Source organism: Eptatretus burgeri, chromosome 6 (assembly GCF_056783735.1).
Source record: "Eptatretus burgeri isolate ZD-2024b chromosome 6, Ebu_testis_v1, whole genome shotgun sequence".
Classification (NCBI taxonomy): domain Eukaryota; kingdom Metazoa; phylum Chordata; class Myxini; order Myxiniformes; family Myxinidae; genus Eptatretus; species Eptatretus burgeri.
Genome location: NC_140966.1, coordinates 99,558,175 through 99,575,813, shown reverse-complemented (window position 1 = coordinate 99,575,813; position 17,639 = coordinate 99,558,175). Strand labels below are relative to the sequence as shown.

General features: G+C 47.9%; 3 protein-coding genes across 23 annotated transcripts in view; 2 read left to right on the top strand and 1 right to left on the bottom strand.

Moving 5' to 3' along the window:
- Positions 1–6,783, top strand: part of LOC147025444 (uncharacterized) — a 33,621-nt gene extending 26,838 nt beyond the window's left edge. For 2 of the 5 annotated variants that reach the window (XM_085886435.1, XM_085886436.1), the window contains exons 2-4: positions 3,381–3,459; positions 5,624–5,718; positions 6,576–6,783. In XM_085886435.1, coding sequence (XP_085742561.1) covers positions 3,381–3,459; positions 5,624–5,718; positions 6,576–6,782 — 381 coding nt within the window. In that variant the 3' untranslated portion in view covers position 6,783. Of the gene's footprint in view, positions 3,460–4,914; positions 5,015–5,623; positions 5,719–6,575 lie in introns of all 5 variants that reach the window. The other 3 variants (XR_015059527.1, XM_085886434.1, XR_015059528.1) reach the window with 3 other exon arrangements.
- The window catches only part of LOC147025443 (uncharacterized), a 57,084-nt gene extending 40,669 nt beyond the window's left edge, over positions 1–16,415 (bottom strand). The window contains exons 1-2 of one of the 2 annotated variants that reach the window (XM_085886438.1): positions 16,169–16,349; positions 15,391–15,485 (exon numbers count right to left, since the gene is read on the bottom strand). In XM_085886438.1, the coding sequence (XP_085742564.1) occupies positions 15,391–15,485; positions 16,169–16,349 (276 nt within the window). Of the gene's footprint in view, positions 1–15,390; positions 15,486–16,168 lie in introns of both variants that reach the window. The other variant, XR_015059529.1, reaches the window with a different exon arrangement.
- Positions 16,416–16,477: 62 nt separating this feature from the next.
- The window catches only part of LOC147025441 (microtubule-associated serine/threonine-protein kinase 3-like), a 397,627-nt gene continuing 396,465 nt past the window's right edge, over positions 16,478–17,639 (top strand). For all 16 annotated transcript variants that reach the window (XM_085886419.1, XM_085886418.1, XM_085886417.1 and 13 more), the window contains exon 1: positions 16,478–16,783. In XM_085886419.1, coding sequence (XP_085742545.1) covers positions 16,478–16,783 — 306 coding nt within the window. The remainder of the gene's footprint in view (positions 16,784–17,639) is intronic.

Sequence of the window (17,639 nt, the reverse complement as noted above, 5' to 3'; positions counted from 1 at the left end):
TGACATACAAGAGTGGAGGAAAGTGCACACAGGTGGATTACATCTTAAGCAGGAGATGCAACCTGAAAGAGATTAGTGACTGTAAGGTGGTGGCAGGGGAGAGTGTAGCTAGACAGCATCGATTGGTGGTCTGTAGGATGACTTTAGAGGTGAGGTTGAGGAAGAGAGTGAGGGCTGAACCAAGGACCAGATGGTGGAAGCTGAAGGAGGAAGACTGTTGCGTGGAATTTTGGGAGGAGGCGAGACAGGTGTTGGATGGTGGTAAAGATGGGTCGGATGATTGGGCAACTACAGCAGATGTGGTGAGGGAGATAGCAAGAAAGGTACTGGGTGTGACATCTGGACAGAGGAAGGAAGATAAAGAGACTTGGTGGTGGAACGCGGAAGTGCAGGAAAGTATAAGGAAGAAGGGGTTGGCGAAAAAGAAGTGGAATAGTCAGAGAAATGAAGAAAGTAGGCAGGAGTACAAGGAGTGGCGGCGAAAGGCAAAGAGAGAGAGGTGGTAAAGGCTAAGAAAAAGGCATATGTCGAGTTGTATGAGAAGTTGGATACAAAGGAAGGGGAAAAGGATTTATACCGATGGGAAGACAGAGAGACCGAGCGGGGAAGGATGTGCTGCAGGTTAGGGTGATTAAGGACACATAGGAGAATGTGTTGACGAGCAAGGAGAGTGTGTTGAGAAGATGGATGGAGTACTTTGAGGAACTGATGAATGAAGAAAATGAGAGAGGAGGTTCGAAGAGGTGGAGATAGTGAATTAGGAAGTGGGGTGGATCAGTAAGGATGAAGTGAGGACTGCTATGAAGAGGATGAAAAGTGGAAAGGCAGTTGGCCCAGATGGTCTTCCATTGGAGGCATGGAAGTGCTTTGGAGAGATGGCAGTGGGGTTGTTAACCAGATTGTTTAATAAAATCTTGGAAAGTGAGGATGCCAAAGGAGTGGAGAGGAAGTGTACTGGTTCCGATTTTCAAGAACAAGGGTGATGTGCAGAGCTGTGGAAATTACAGAGGGATAAAGTTGTTCAGCCACACCATGAAGTTGCGGGAAAGAGTAGTGGAAGCTCGGTTGAGAGGAGAAGTGACGATCTGTTTGCAGCAATATGGGTTTATGCCAGGAAAGAGCACCACTGATGCGATGTTTGCTTTGAGAATGTTGATGGAGAAGTATAGGGAAGGCCAGAAGGAGTGACATTGTGTGTTTGTGCATGTGGAGAAAGCTTATGATAGGGTGCCAAGAGAGGAGTCGTGGCATTGTATGAGGAAGTCGGGAGTGGTGGAGAAGTATGTGAGGATCGTGCAGGATATGTATGAGGACAGTGTGACAGCGGTGAGGTGTGCGGGAGGAATGACCGACCGGTTTCAGGTAAAAGTGGGATTGCACCAAGGTGATGGATTGCACTAAGGTGATGGACAGGTTGACGGACGAGATCAGACTGGAGTCTCCATGGACGATGATGTTCGCGGATGACATCATGATCTGTACGGAGAGTTGGGAGCAGGTTGAGGCGAGCCTCGAGAGGTGGAGGTACGCACTGGAGAGAAGGGGAATGATAGTCAGTAGGAGTAAGACGGAGTACATGTGTAAATGAGAGGGAGGGTGTTGGGATGGTGCGGTTGCAAGGAGTTGAGGTGGGGAAGGTGGATGGGTTTAAATACTTGCGATCAACTGTCCCAAGTAACGGAGAGTGTGGTAGAGAAGTGAAAAAGAGAGTGCAGGCAGGATGGAGTGGGTGGAGAAGAGTTGCAGGAGTGATTTGTTACAGAAGGGTAGCTGCAAGAGTGAAGGGGAAAGTATAAAAGACGGTAGTGAGACCAGCTATGTTGTATGGTTTGGAGGCGGTGGCACTCACAAAAAGACAGGAAGCGGAGCTGGAGGTGGCAGAGTTAAAGATGCTGGGATTCTCGTTGGGAGTGACGAGGATGGATAGGATAAGAAATGAGTATATTGGAGGGACAGCGCAGGTAGGACGGTTTGGAGACAGAGTGAGAGAGGCGAGATTGAGATGGTTTGAACATGTGCACAGGAGGGAAGCGGAGTATATCGGGAGAAGGATGCTGAGGATGGAGCCGCCAGGCAGGAGGAGAAGAGGAAGGCCAAAGAAGAGGTTCATGGATGTGGTGAGGACGGACATGCGGGTGGTTGGAGTGTCAATGGAAGATGTGGACGATAGAGCGAAATGGAGACGGTTGATCCGCTGTGGCGACCCCTCACGGGAGCAGCCGAAAGAAGAAGAAGAAGAAGAATAAGAAGAATAAGAAGAAGAAGAGAAGTGGTTCGTGTAGACCAGAAGAAAGTATCACTTTGTGGAGATATCACCACCTTAAATTTATCACTGAAGGTGTGCCGAAATGGGCACTCCCTCCCATAGGGCTGGAGTGCTGCTGCTCGTGAAAACAAATGAGGGAGAGTGGTTGGAAAGGTTAAAAGGCCTAAAATAATAAGATACGCAAAGGTGCTGAGAGATGTCGCCAATGCCGGGAATAGCAGATCACGTGGCAGACACTCGTTTCAACGGATTGCTTACAGGATCCATGTGCCAGATAATAAGCCATTGGTGCGAGGGAAGTGCCCCTGGGGGTGTTGGCATCACACAAGGTGGAATCATGGGATCAGGCAGAAGAGTCCTCAGGGTATTCAAAGCACACACTTCTCCCATCATGTAATTTTTAATAAACAATGTTTGTTGCAAAAACATTCCATAAAATTTTTTTAAAATCCACACACCATGAGTGAAGTTGGCCTTGGATGCCGTAAGCTAAGCTTGGAGAGCAAGGCAGGATGCCAGACTGTATTGAAAGCTTGATATATGTCCAGAGAGATGGCCCTGATCTCATGTCTGACATTGAGGGCCTCCATCCATTGTTGGGAGAGTATAACTCGCATGTCCAAGGTACAGTGGCCTGATGTGAATCCAAAATAATTGAGATCAGGCCATTGGAGAAAAGGAGGGATTTGACATCAACTGTGATGATTGATCCCATCCATAATTTTGCTTCGAATTGGAAGTAAAATTGCTAATAGGTATGTAGTTAAGAGGATGTGTTTTTGCAAACTAATGGATTTCAGGGGGTCATTAGTACATGAAGTGATTACATGGCATAATTGTTAAAAGCTTTAAGCTATTGATGTTTGCAATGAGTGAGTTTGTTAAATTTCAGGAACTGAAGGTTTTGTTTGAACGCATTGATTAAGCAAATGGATGTGATGACTACACATACAGTAATAATCCCCTTGATGGCTGTATCTCATAGTTATGCTAATTGATGGTCGTTCATCACTGTGATCAGGCTCATGATGCTGTTTTATGGCTTATTTGTGCTCAGTTTGCATCTTCGTCACATTCTATGAACCAACACACATCTGCACTACATTTTTGTCAGGCACCAATGGGTTCAGAAGCAGCAACAATAGAAGTTCAGAAGCAGAAAAAAAGAATTGGAGAGGAAAGTGATTGTGCAGGTAAAATTTCATTGTGAATTACAGGTAAATGAATAAAGAAATGTACATCATTGTGTAATTCTTTCTGAAGCCTCAAATCCAAATGTCAGCTACTCTGAAACAGCCTTATTCTCCTTTGTCTGCTGTATCTTCTTCTCTTAATCCTTTGTTCTTCAAAATAATTGCACTGTATCGTACGTGTGATGCCCAATAAATGGACGTCTAAGACATGTGAGACAAAGGCCTTTTTGTCGATCTTACCTTCATCAGAGCTTCACTGACGGCTCTTTCCTCCCCTCCACCCTCCCCCTCTCCCAAGCTCAATGGACGTGTGTGTGTGTCAGTCAGAGATTCTGTGGGGTGGGGCACCTGTTTGAGTCCTGTAAAGACACATGAACACCTTAATGCCCTTTGATAGAAGTTCCTGTATTGGAGCTGATGGATTTTGGAGATCTTGTTGTTGTATCATTGTCCATTTCTGATACATTTACCTTCTTCCTTAGCTTTGTCCACCCAATCCCCACACCAGTATGGCATCCCTTCTTATATGAGGCTCAGCATGTCACCAATCCTTCATGAATCCAGTCGTGGGCACTCTTCTTTTTCATTAAGCCTTAATCCCAACAGTTTTGCGTCGGGGCGACTCGGATCTGCCTTCTCCATTCTCCTCTTTCTTCTGTATCTTCTCTCAATCCCTTCTTCAAGTGTCTTTCCACTACATCCCTCCAGTCCACCATAACCTCTGACTTCCTCTTGATGTTTACCTTCTAATTGGCTCATTCCATGCATCCTTGATTGATTTCCTCATCATTTTTTATCACGTGCCCAAACCCAAACCACCACAACCCAGCCTCTCTAATCATATTTTCTGTTATTCGCACAACTCCGGCTCTCGTGCGTATCTCCTCATCTTCTCATTCACCTCTCTCCATGATGCTCTGAGAATCCAACTCGGCATTCTCCTCTATGATCTCTCCAGCAGCTTTTCTTGCCTTTTCTTTAAATCGTAGGGCACTAATGTTGTACAAAGGTTACGTTTTCACACCTCTCTGTCTGTTTGTTTGTCTGTCTGTCTGTCTGTCTGTCTTTGTGCAGGATATCTCAAAAAGTTGTGGAAGTATCCGGATGAAACTTGGTGGACAGGTTGGGTGTGTGGCAAGGACGACCTGTTTAGATTTTGGTGAAGATCCGGATCTGGATCCGGCAACTAGAATTTTTAAAGTGATTCTTCCCCATTGAGAGATAGGGCTAAACTGATATATAGCACAATATCTCAAAAATGTATTGGAGTCGATATGTTCTCGTGGATCAGGCATTGCGTGGCGGTGGGATGCGCTTTACTGAATGCTCTTCTAGTTCCTCCTGTTTTTTTTTCTTATTCTACCCTACTCTTCCTGATTCATCTCTCTGCCTACCTTTGTCTGCTCTCCCTACTTGCTAATAAGAGTTTGCTTTTTCCACATTTTTGTTCCCAAGGTGATTCTCAGACAGGTAGCAGCTCCCTCGCTCAGTGTATCAGTCTTGCATTACCTGGTTTGGTCTTGCTAATGATGAACATAAAATCATGGAAGGCCAGGTGATGGAAACCACTGCAATTCATATAAATACCACAATGAACCCTGACCCTTTCAGTGTGATTGAATGTGGTCATGAACACCCATCTCCCCACTAACCCTCCATCAGAAGGTGCACCAATGATTCCCCCCATCGTTCCAAATACGATGGCATGTCATGTGGAATAGATATCTGCAATATGAAAGCTAAATGTTTCATGTTTTTAAAAAATTATCGTATGCACAAAAGTACGTGGACAGATTATAAATCGGTAGGTCTGTCAGTTGGACCTCAATTCAGTGTCCCCATCTCCGACCTTGTCGGAGGGGTGGAGGACAAAACCAGAAAGGTTTTTGACTTAGACATGACAAACACAGCCATTGAGGTTGTGAGAAGTGCCGTCACTTCCTGGGGCACTCTGGGTGCCTCCTTGTCATCACCTTTAAACAACAACAACAATGGCAGTGCCTTTCTCACCACACTCAGCAAGGCATTTCTTAAGGAGGGGCTTCCTCCTCCCCAATGATGCAAACCTATGGGGATTGCCTATGCTTTTATCCTTTTAAATGCTGAAAGTCAAGCAAGGAAGCAGCACGTACCATTTTTGAAATGTTTGGTATGACTCGGCCAGGGTTTGAACCGCTGACCTCCCAGGCTTGGAGAGGACGCTCTACAATTGAGGAATACAACATTTTGACCACATGCTATGTCACCTCGCCACAGCAGGTACAATCATTCGGTAAACTAGGTTGTCGCCGAGAGTGGCACAATTTGTGGGAAGCAAAATGAATGAAAGAAAGATTAATGAAATTAAACGAGTAAGCAAGCAGACTGTCGATGTGTTTTCCTTTAATATGAACTGTTGTGTTAATAGTCCAGCGGCTAAGTCGAAAAATATTTCACTTTGTGGAGAAATTATGAAACTTTGCAGATAGGTGGAGGACCCCAGTGGGAACATTTTTCGATTAGGACCCAACTCTGAAACGCCCCCTGGTGGCCGCCATCTTGAGTTTCAATATGGCCGCCACATTTGATATATATTTGCCTATAACTTCGAAACTAAAGCAGATAGAAATACGATTGCAGTGGCTACCCCCCATTTTCAGGGTCAATGAATTCAGTGATATCAATATCATGCATATCTAATGTCAGCCATCTTGGATTCCAAGATGGCCGCCATGTTAGACATATATTCCAACAACTCTTAAACCAAATTTGATAAGAAATGCTATTATCAGCGGCTAAGCCCCATTTTCAGGTCAAGGAATCGAGTGAACTCACTATTATGCTTATCTGGGATCCGCCATCTTGAATTCCAAAATGGCTGCCATGTATCAAACGACATGATTCTGCATAAATAAGTTCGGAACAATATGAGATAGAAAAGTTATTTTTGCAACCCATGTGGAATATGAAGCATTGATGACAATTTCGGTGAACAGGTGATCAGTTAGCACCCCATATGATTTTACTTGGCACTCCATATTATTTCAGTGCTGCCATCTGTTTGCATTAGTTTAGGTTAAGACAGCAGACATCAAAGTTCGTTATCATTATGGTATTAACGCATGTTTTCTTTTCAGGTGGAAAACCATAAACCATGTCCAGGTCATTCAAGATCGTTCCTTCAGCATCAACAGACAGATCATCAAAGGCAGGAGGAACACCTGACTTCAACTGGAGCATCTGTGTCCTTTGCCAAAGGAAAACCCAGGACCCCCTTGTTGTACCTGACAGGGGAAAGCGGCTTACGAAAGGAATGGGATACCGGACACTCGCCCAAGACCTAAATAACGCTAAGGATGCTGACTACAACCCATTGAAAATTGCTTTCACTAATCTAGATGATGGGACTGGCATTGAGCAAACACGACGTGCACATCAGGCTTGCTGGCATAAACTTTGTAAAAATGAATATTGTGAACTGAAGTTAGATTGATGGAGAAAGCGTAAGGTAGCATGTGACGATGAACCTGTAGCATCTCCCACAAAAACTAGGAGAATGAGTGCAGATAAGCGTACCGCAGGCAAAAAGGACATGTGTCTGTTCTGTGACAGTAGTGAAGATGAACTCCATATTGCATCAACCTTCACGATTGACAATACTGTAAGACAATATGCGATTCAACTTAGGGACTCGTGTTTGCTCAGAAAACTTGCTGGTGGGGATCTGGTGGCTCTACAGGTCAAGTATCACAAAGCCTGTATGACAAAACTGTTTCATGATGCGAGGGCTGCACAAAAATCCTGTGATGTATCGCCCACTTCCTCATTTCATAGTATAGCACTGGCAGAACTTCTAGCTCACATAGAAGAAGCCAGTAATTCGCAAGACACTGTTCCCGTCTTCCGATTAGCCGACCTGGCTGAGACATACAACCAACGTCTGGTTGATCTTGGGATGGATCCTGAGGTTCAAGTAAACAGAACACGCTTAAAGGAAAGACTCTTGCAGAACTGTCCACATCTGACGGCCATGAAGCATGGCCGCGAAATCCTATTCGTAGTTGACCGTGATATTGGAGACGCGGTAGTTAGAGCTTGTGACATTGATTCAAATATCATGTACTTGGCAAAAGCGGCAACAATTGTTCGTAAGCATATTTTCGAAAACTCTTACGTCTGCAATGGGAAAATTAAACCGCGACGAACAGGTGAGATCTGTACCAAACGTGCTGCTGGCCTTCGTGAGCATGCTGCTTGAGGGACCAAACATAAGGGACCAAATAGAATGGACAACGCTCCAGAGAAATGCTGGATTAACAATTGCCCAGCTGCTTGTCTTTAACAGTGTGAAACATGCCAGACATCAGCGTTCTGCTGTCCGACACAACAGATCACAGGAAACACCTCTCCCAATTTATGTTGGTTTAAAGACGCATTCAGAGACTAGGAAGCGTGAACTTGTGGATCGGTTCCATGGTTTGGGGCTCTGCATTTCCTATGATCGTTTGCTGAGGTTATCCATCTGGTGTAGCAAATCGTCTCTGCAAACAGTATGAAGAGGATGGTGTGGTCTGTCCACCACAGCTTCAGAAGGGCGTTTTCACCACAGGACAAGCTGATAACTTAGACCATAACCCAAACTCAATTTAGGCAAAAGACTCCTTTCACGGGACTGCTCATTCCCTCTGTCAGCATCCAGATGCGCCTAATTCTGGTCTATCTCGCCTCGGCACCTCCATGTTTGATGACGAATCAAGCCAGGCGAAATACGTTCAGCAACTCCCAGGGGAGTACACAAGTGTACCTGCTGCACAACCTCTCCCAAGGGATGCTCATGTTCCGATCTCTTATGGGCCTGTCATGTCACCTACAGATGAATTACTGAAGAAGGACCGTAAATTAGAGTACAAGTGGTTGGAACAACAGATGGAGCTTTGCCAAAAGGAAACGCTTGGTGCGACCGATTATCCATCCTGGGCAGCCAACCACGCTTCCAATCAAGAGGAACCTCAGAATCCAAAGACAAACATCTCGTTGCTCCCTCTCCTCCGAGAAAAGTCCAACACCGTGGCAATGATCTCGCACATTATGAACAACAATGCTGCCACAACATATTTCCTCAATCCTGGTCAGACGCCAGTCCTCACAATGGATCAACCGCTATACACCATGGGGAAACAGCTCCAATGGCGGTTTCCCGACTTGTATGGTGAGGACAAGTACGTAATTGTACTTGGGGGGGCTGCATACAGAAATGGCTGCGTGGAGGACCAATGGCGATATTCTTGATGGAAGCGGGTGGACAGAGGCTTTGGCACAGGCCGACATTGCGAGTGCAGGCACCTGTGAAGGATTCCTTTGAGCATCTCATGTGACCAAAACCCGCAGGGCACATCAGGTAACCGCCGCAGCTTTGTATCAGTTACAGCAAAAGGCCTATTCGGATTTTAAACAGGCGGAAAGCGCAGACCATCATGATGGTGAACCTGACCCAATCGAGTTCACTGAGTGGTGTGCCGGGAGGTCCGATAAGTACCCACAGTTTCATTTTTGGCAGACGGTGTTAGATTTTGAACTGACAATCTTCCAATTCAGAAGGTCCTTGCGAGTGGCTGATTTTGACATGTACATTGCATCACAAGTAGATTTAGTACCGTGGTTCTTCGCATTAGACCATACAAACTATGCCCGCTGGCTACCAGTTCATGTGCGAGACATGTCCAATTTGCAGGATAAGTGCCCGGATGTCCATCGTGAGTTCAAGCATGGAGGATTCACTTCAAACAAGACAGGTCGACCGTTCTCGGCTATTTCGTTGGACCAAGCACACGAGCAGGTTAATGCACTCGTTAAGGGGGACGGCGGAGCTGTTGGTCTCACGGAAAACCCTGGAGCACTTAGGAGATGGATGGTTGCTGGACCTGAAATAGCAAGACAAGTTGAAGAGTTTGAGGATGGTTTCGACGATGCCGGGGCATCCATGACAGCTGCTCGCCACCATGAACAGACGAAAAGCATCCAGCAGAAATTTGTTGAAGATGTACGATCATTGGGTGTCACAATTGAAGAAATGGGAAACCCTTTCATGGAAGATAGTATGGACTTGCCGAATCTCAATTCCAAAGTCATCATGCCAGAAAAAGTTGTGAAAGCCATGAGGAACGTCAATGCGCTAGGAAAGTCAAACTATGATGAATTTGTGGAAGAGCGTTTCAAGTCCAATTCGAAGTCAATTGGAGACACCATTTCCCGCAACAATCTGGCTGTGTTCAGCAAGCCTGGTGTGCAAAAAACAAAGGCAGCAGGAAAGTTGACTGAGCTGAAGAATGACAGGGCTCTGTTCTCAAGGTTGTACATTGCTAGTCAAAAGAGAGAAGGGGATATCGATGCATTCTTCAGGCACGAAAACCAGTCTATTCCACCATCACTCGCAAGTGGAGGTCAGATGAGACAAGGTGACAAGCATCAGCTTCTGGACTGTCTCAATGGTGTGATGACCGATGATGGTACGGTCTTGGTGGTTGATGCTAAAGTTCTTGATGGCCCTGCTGTTGTCCACTTTCTACAGCCTGGTACCTGTGCCACCTTCGAAGATTACGCCCAAGATATCTTTATCCCATATGTGGTTCGGGAACTGGGGAATGCTAGTCGCATTGATATTGTTTGGGATGTCTATTGGTCGGACAGCTTGAAAAACGCAACGAGAGAGAAAAGGGGCTGTGGTACAAGACGCCGAGTGACTTCCTCAACACGAATTCCAGGTAACTGGCCAAGCTTTCTCCGAAACAGCGACAACAAACATGAGATATTCCTGTTTCTTGCCCAGAAATGTGTGAACTACCAAATGGCAGGTGACAAGCTCATCTACAGCACTGTGGATGACAAAGTTGTGTGCTCTTCCAAAGACGCCATCAATGCAGCTCTTGCCCCTTGCTCACACGAGGAAGCAGACTCGAGGATCTTTGTTCATGTCATTGACATTGTTTGGCATGGACATACAAAAGTGATGATCCACACTGTGGACACTGATGTAGTGGTGATTGCAATTGCTCACTTCTTGAACATTGGCCTCAAGGAACTTTGGGTTGCCTTTGGAACTGGTAAGAATTGCAGGCACATCGCAGTACACCAAATCGTCGCAAACATAGGACCAGAGAAGTCCAAGGCTCTGACATTTTTCCATGCGTTTACTGGCTGCGATACGGTGTCCTTCTTCGCAAACCGTGGAAAGAAGTCTGCATGGTAGGCATTGCAGGCATATCCTGATGCTACAGAAGCATTTGGGACATTGTGTTCACAGCCAGATGAGGTGCCGAGTACTGTCATGGACATCCTGGAACGATTTGTTGTGTTGCTGTAAGACCGTACATGTGAACTTCAGGGCGTGGATGCTGCACGGCGCTGCCTGTTCACTAAGAGGTCAAGGGAGATTGAGAATATACCTCGAACAGCATCAGCTCTCTGTCCAATTGGAATCCAAGATGGCGCACACCAGATTATGCATTGTCTTTGATTTCACTGGATTCCTCGAGGCTGAAAATTGGGGGTTAGCCAATGAAATTGCATTCCTATCCGATTCAGTTTAGGTGGCCATATCTTAGGCGGCCATAATGCCTGGTGTTGGCGCAGTGGTTAGGGCAGCGGCTTGGGATCCAAAAGGTCCTGAGTTCAAGCCCCGTTCGGCCACTGAATTAATACACCAGGGGGTTGACTCAGCCTGTCATCCTTCCGAGGTCGGCGAAATGAGTACCAGTGTACTGGGCCGGTGTATACCCCGGTTAAAATAGGTGTACCATATCCCTGTGTCATCAGAGGTGACCAGGGTTGCGTCAAGAAGGGCATCCGGCGTAAAACCTGTGCCAAATCGGTATGCGGATCATAAAGGATGATCCGCTGTGACGACCCCTAACGGGAGCAGCCGAAAGAAGAAGAAGATCTTAGGCGGCCATATTGAAATTCAAGATGGCGGCCACCAGGGGGCATTTCAGAGTTGGGTCCTAATGGAAAAATGTTCCTACTGGGGTCCCCAATCTGTGTGCAAAGTTTCATAATTTCTCCACAAAGTGAAATATACTGCCATATTTTTTGTCTTGGCCGCTGGACTATAACGGTCAGCTCTGCAGGCCAAGTGAAACTGCCCCCTTGTTGTGTTGTAAAGTCAGCCCACACAAAGGATCTTCAACTCAACCGTTTTTAAAGGCATCTTCTGCTGCCCTCACACAGCCTGCTGATGTCACTCTCGGTACCTCCAGATGGAATTAGCCACCCTGTCAGCCCCTGTGCTGAAGGAAGAACCACGACAACAACTGAAAAATTCTGGTACCGGTGGGCATGTCGTGGGCTCAAGCAGCCCAGGTGACAACCAATGGCATACGATCTCAAGGTCAAAATAGCGAAGGGATGGAGTTATCTGGCGGAGAGAAAGCTCGGCAGTTGGCACGTTCGGTGTAGGAATAATTGTTTGTGGACGTTAAGTGAATTGCGAGCCATTGCAAGATGGCTTCCAAAGTTGGCATGACTGCAAGATGTTTTGAACTTTGTTTGTAAAAAATAATCTCACAGATAATGTCCCAACACATTTATTACTCTCCGCACCCTCTTCACCCACCCTCCCTGTTTGTGTGGCCGATGAAGCTTTTCCAAGCTAAAGTTGATCAAAACATATGTTCGTTCCTCAATGATGCAATTAAAGACTTGTTCACCCAGGGTGCCGAATACCGTTGCACCAGCCCTGCGCCTAGCCATTCACGATATCCCCAGTTGAGCTTGTTAGACCCTCTTGGTGAAAGGATGACTCTGCAGCTGCAGTACTTTTATTTGTGTCTGCAGAATTCAAGGGTCATGGACGAGCAAAACGACAGAGGGCAGCAACTTCACACATGGACACAGGATCAAAAGGCAACAGGGGAGAGACAGCTTCCACCTTCGTCCTCGCCAGAAACACCCGTCGGTGTCCTTTGAAGCAGTTTCTCTTTGGCATAGCCGGTCCTTCTTAAGGTTCCTTTCGTGTTTCATTCCCATACTACAATTGTTGAGTTGATCACTTCTGCAGGATTAGTCCATTTATTGGGGTGAGGCTGGGGTGGGGACTAACGGGGGTAGAAAAGATCATGGTTTTGGAGTGGGCACGATTTGAGATGGTGTTGAACACACGTGTTGAAAATCTGGAGGAAAGAATGAGAATGAAGACAATGTGGAAGTTGGTTGCACAGGCGGGAAAAAAAGAGGAACGAATGAGTGGAAGTGAGCAGTGATCTTGGATTTAGGTAGTTTCACCAGAAGGGGGTTGATGGTGGACCATGTGTGACCTGCAGTGATCTGGGGGAGGGGGAGGGGGGGTACAAACCACAGATAGATCAGAGGGTTCAAGACCAGAAAGGAGGTGGTAGAAGACAGAGACCATCGACCTATTTCCAATGCCGTAGTGATAAACTCATAGACTCAGTTTCATGGCGGGAGATTCCAATGACCGTGAAGGCCTTGGTTTCCACTACACGGTGTCAACCTGAGCAGGATGTGAGGCAGGGGAGCCAGCCCAGAGGGGAGAGCAGTACTCCATCAAGCTGTGGATGAAGACTTGTGGTGGACAGGAGTTCAGAAGTGCCAAGGAAAGACTTTGTGAGACCGACAATGCCCAGTTGGTGGCTGGCTTTGGAGGCCAACTTTGAAATGTGGTTTTTACCCAACAAAGATCATGGCTCATAATGAGACCCAGGAGTTTGAATGACTGAACCTCTTCAAGAGGATCGTTAAGAATGTAGATGGTCCCGTTGGAGGGAAGATTTGAGTGTCTAGGGTGTGGGTGAAAGTTGGAGAGTGTGGGGTGCAGGGTGTGGATGGATGTTTGTTCTGCTTACAGATTCCCAACTATGACAAATGGAGATAAATATCACTGGATGGGAGAGAAGATGCGAAACGAAAGGTTTTTGAATGTTCCAAAAAGGTGATTAGCCAAGAGCTGCTCTCACTCTCCTCCATTAAAGCTGTTTAGCCTTGGTTAGAATCCCGACCCAGCTATAAACTGTCATCCCAGTGTTTCACAGGTAGGGTGATTTATCAATGTGTGCGCCGTCCCCCGGATGGACGTTCAACTGGACGTCCCATCTGTCAGAATTCGTTGGTGGGCGTCAAATACCCGATGGTGTCCTTCGTGAAGAGTAGGTGAGCGATCGCCGGCACCATAAACAAATTACAAATTTCTACTCCAATTAGCTTAGTCAAACGTCAGCCCTGACCATTCAGTTGGTGAAAGACTTCGGTCAAGTTTTCCCCCAGCCAATCCCACGAGGAGGAGGAGGAGGAGGAGGAGGACGATGAAGAGGATGACGTCGAGAAGGAGGACAACAAATAGGACAAAAAGGAGGTGGAGGAGGAGGACAACGAAGAGGAGGTGGAGGAGGATGACGACGACGAAGAGGTGGAGGAGGAGGACGATGACGTGGAGGAGGACGACGATGAGGTGGACGTGGAGGACGACGAGGTGTAGGAGGACGATGAAGAGGACGTCGAGGAGGAAGAGGATATCGAGAAGGAGGAGGACGACGAAGAGGGTGGTGAGGAGGACGAGGATGATGAAGAGGAGGACGAGGAAGAGGACGACAAGACAAAGTGTGTGTGTCCTGCATCTGAAACAGGTCCTTGTGGTTCATTTAAATCATTGGTCCCCAACCTGCGGCCCGCGGAGTCCTATACAGCAGCCCGCGACGACTTTCCAATCAAAACACATTTCCATCTAGCAATTTTAAAGGGGTTTACACAATGCCACTGCCGGCTGGCGCCATGACCTGAAAGGCTGGCGCATCTTCACTGGCCTTGGACGAGAGCACAGACATGACAGACACAGCACAGCTGGCCATCTTCATCAGGGGAGTCGACATGGACTTCAACATCACTGAAGAGCTGCTGGCAGCGAGGACATCTTCCATGAGTGCAACACTGCCTTACAGAAGGCCAACCTGAACTACACAAAGCTGGTCAGCATGACCAGGGATGGTGCCCCTGCCATGTTAGGCACCAAGAAGGGCCTGCAGGGTCACTCCATGGACGAGTTGAGCCATCAGGGGCTACCGCACGACCTCATCTGGTGCCACTGCATCATCCACCAAGAAAACCTTTGCAGCAAGACCCTGGGCTTCAAGGACGTCATGAGGAAGGTCATTGGCAATGTCAACGACATTCGTGCGCATGCTCTCAACCACCGTCAGTTCAAGGAGCTGCTGCAGGAGCTTGATGCAAACTACGGGGATGTCCTGTACTTCTTGGCCGTGAGGTGGCTGAGCAGGGGCCGCAATTTGAAGCGCTTCTTTGAGCTGAAGGACGAGCTGGCCATGTTCCTGGGAATGAAGGGCCAGCCACTCGGTCACTTCTCAGACTCCCAGTGGCTGGATGACCTCACCTTCCTCATTGACATCACTGAGAAGCTCAATGCCCTCAACGTCTCCATGCAGGGAAGAGGCAAGCTGGTCCACAACCTCTATGGCTGCATCCAGTCCTTCGAGAACAAGCTGGAGCTGTTGGAGTCACAACTGCGTGCCGGCTGACTCGACCACTTCACTGCTCCGCAGGGCCAGCACGGTGAGGATGAGACCGCTTTTGATGGTGAGAGGTATGCTACAGAAGTGGCCCATCTGAAGAAGGAGTTCGAGAAACGAATGCAAGACTTCTGCAAGCACAAAGTCAGCTTCGACATCTTCGCCATGCCCTTCTCATCCGATCCCTTGCAAGCCCCAACGGACCTGCAGGAGGAGCTGATCGAGCTGAGGAGTGACATCGACATCAAGGCCCAGTTCCTGGAGAAGGAACTCCAGGAGTTCTACAGGGGGCTACCCCGCCAGACCTTCCCCAACCTGATCAAGCATGCCCACAAGTTGTTTTCCATGTTTGGCAGCACATACTTATGCGAGCAGTTCTTCAGCAAGCTGAAGTACTCCAAGAACAAGAACCGACATGCACCTGGAAGACACTCTTCGTGTTGCTTCCTCCCATCTGGTGCCCGACATCAACTCGATCCTGGGACAGCAGAAGCAGTATCAAGTTTCTCACTGAGTCTGAAAAAAAAAATGCATCAAGTTTCTCATTGATTCTGAAAATGTTTCTCAGTATCAAGTTTCTCAATAAAATGCATCAATTTTTTTCTGCCTCCCAACATCCTTGGGAGTCGTGAATGTGGCCCGTGGGATCAAAAGGTTGGGGACCACTGGTCGTAATGGTCCCTAAAGTCCTTGTCCTGAATGTACTTTGATATCTTCAAGCTTTTCTTTCAGTATTACATCAAAAACCCTCCATTTTCTCCACACTCCCCTCACCCCCAAATTGTAGCTCTCCCGAGCATCCTTTTTAAAATGTAAACCCCCAAATCCCCATGCCGTACATAATAAGTAGATAGTCGAGTTCACCACAGGTAAAAAAAAACAAAATCAAAGATCATTCCCATCACATCACATGATCCATTGGGAGTGTTTTTGTGAAAGAAGAATTAATAATTTCTCCGACACACTCGAGTGAGACGAGCAATGCGAGGCAGTTCGGGTATTCGAGGAACAATGAACACCAAAGTCGATTTTAGTGATTTTAACCACATCGTGGTGTGTTCCGTGTGACGCATTTCTGAAACCCCACACCGGGTGTGTGTGTGTGTGTGTGTGTGTGTGTGTGTGTGTGTGTGTGTGTGTGTGTGTGTGTGTGTGTGTGTGTGTGTGTGTGTGTGTGGACGCGAGGGGGAGACCATTACCGGTGAATATCGGTCCGAGGAAGCGGAAGTATGGAGTCGCGTTCCCGACGGTAATGTCGCGCTCGTAGAGACAAGAACCGAGCTCGGATCTCCGGCGATGCGCGACGCGTCGCTCCGAACGAGGACGAGGACGAGGACGAGGACGTCTGGCCGGGCCGGGCCGCCCGATCACCCTGGACATCACTAGGCCGGGCGAGGTCTTGGCAGCCGAACCGGTGGAGGCTACCTGGCTCTGGGCCACGGGTGCTGCGTTTGGCGGTCACGTGTTGGTGTGCTCAGTGTGCTCGGTGTTCGTTTTGTCCGTTCGTCATGGAGAACGAGCGGGAGAGAGATCGGACGGAAAGAAATAAGGATCTCCGGGAGAAGGAGCCGGGAACAGGCGGCCGTCGTTGGGCCTCAGGTGACCTGCCGGTCCGGGGGTTTCCTCAGGGATCGGGTCCTTGGAGTCTGGCTGCCAATTGGAATGGGAATGGCGATGGGTTTGGGTTTCCGGGGACCGGGCGAGGATCCAAGCGTGCTGGGCCGGCCCGAGGTCACGGACAGCCGGTCCACAGAGAGGGGAGCGGCGGCGCTGGATGTGGGAACTCGCTCGGGAGGCAAAGAGCTGCAGACGGGGTGAGATTGGTGATGTTGAGCTCGGTCTCCGTGTCGGGGTCTCTCACTTGATTCACCTTGTTCGGTTTTCCACATGGTCTTGTTCTTCGCGTTCACTGGAACGAACATAATTATTCATGGATTTACAAATCATGTTGAACAACGTCCAGTTAAAGTGTGCGTGGTGCATGCTGTGGAGAGTGTGCTACATGGTACATGCTGTGGAGAGTGTGTGCTATGTGGTACATGCTGTGGAGAGTGTGCTGCATGGTACATGCTGTGGAGAGTGTGTGCTATGTGGTACATGCTGTGGAGAGTGTGCTGCATGGTACATGCTGTGGAGAGTGTGTGCTATGTGGTACATGCTGTGGAGAGTGTGCTACATGGTGCATGCTGTGGAGAGTGTGCTACATGGTACATGCTGTGGAGAGTGTGCTGCATGGTACATGCTGTGGAGAGTGTGTGCTATGTGGTACATGCTGTGGAGAGTGTGCTACATGGTGCATGCTGTGGAGAGTGTGCTACATGGTACATGCTGTGGAGAGTGTGCTACATGGTACATGCTGTGGAGAGTGTGTGCTATGTGGTACATGCTGTGGAGAGTGTGCTGCATGGTACATGCTGTGGAGAGTGTGTGCTATGTGGTACATGCTGTGGAGAGTGTGCTACATGGTGCATGCTGTGGAGAGTGTGCTACATGGTACATGCTGTGGAGAGTGTGCTACATGGTACATGCTGTGGAGAGTGTGTGCTATGTGGTACATGCTGTGGAGAGTGTGCTGCATGGTACATGCTGTGGAGAGTGTGTGCTATGTGGTACATGCTGTGGAGAGTGTGCTACATGGTGCATGCTGTGGAGAGTGTGCTACATGGTACA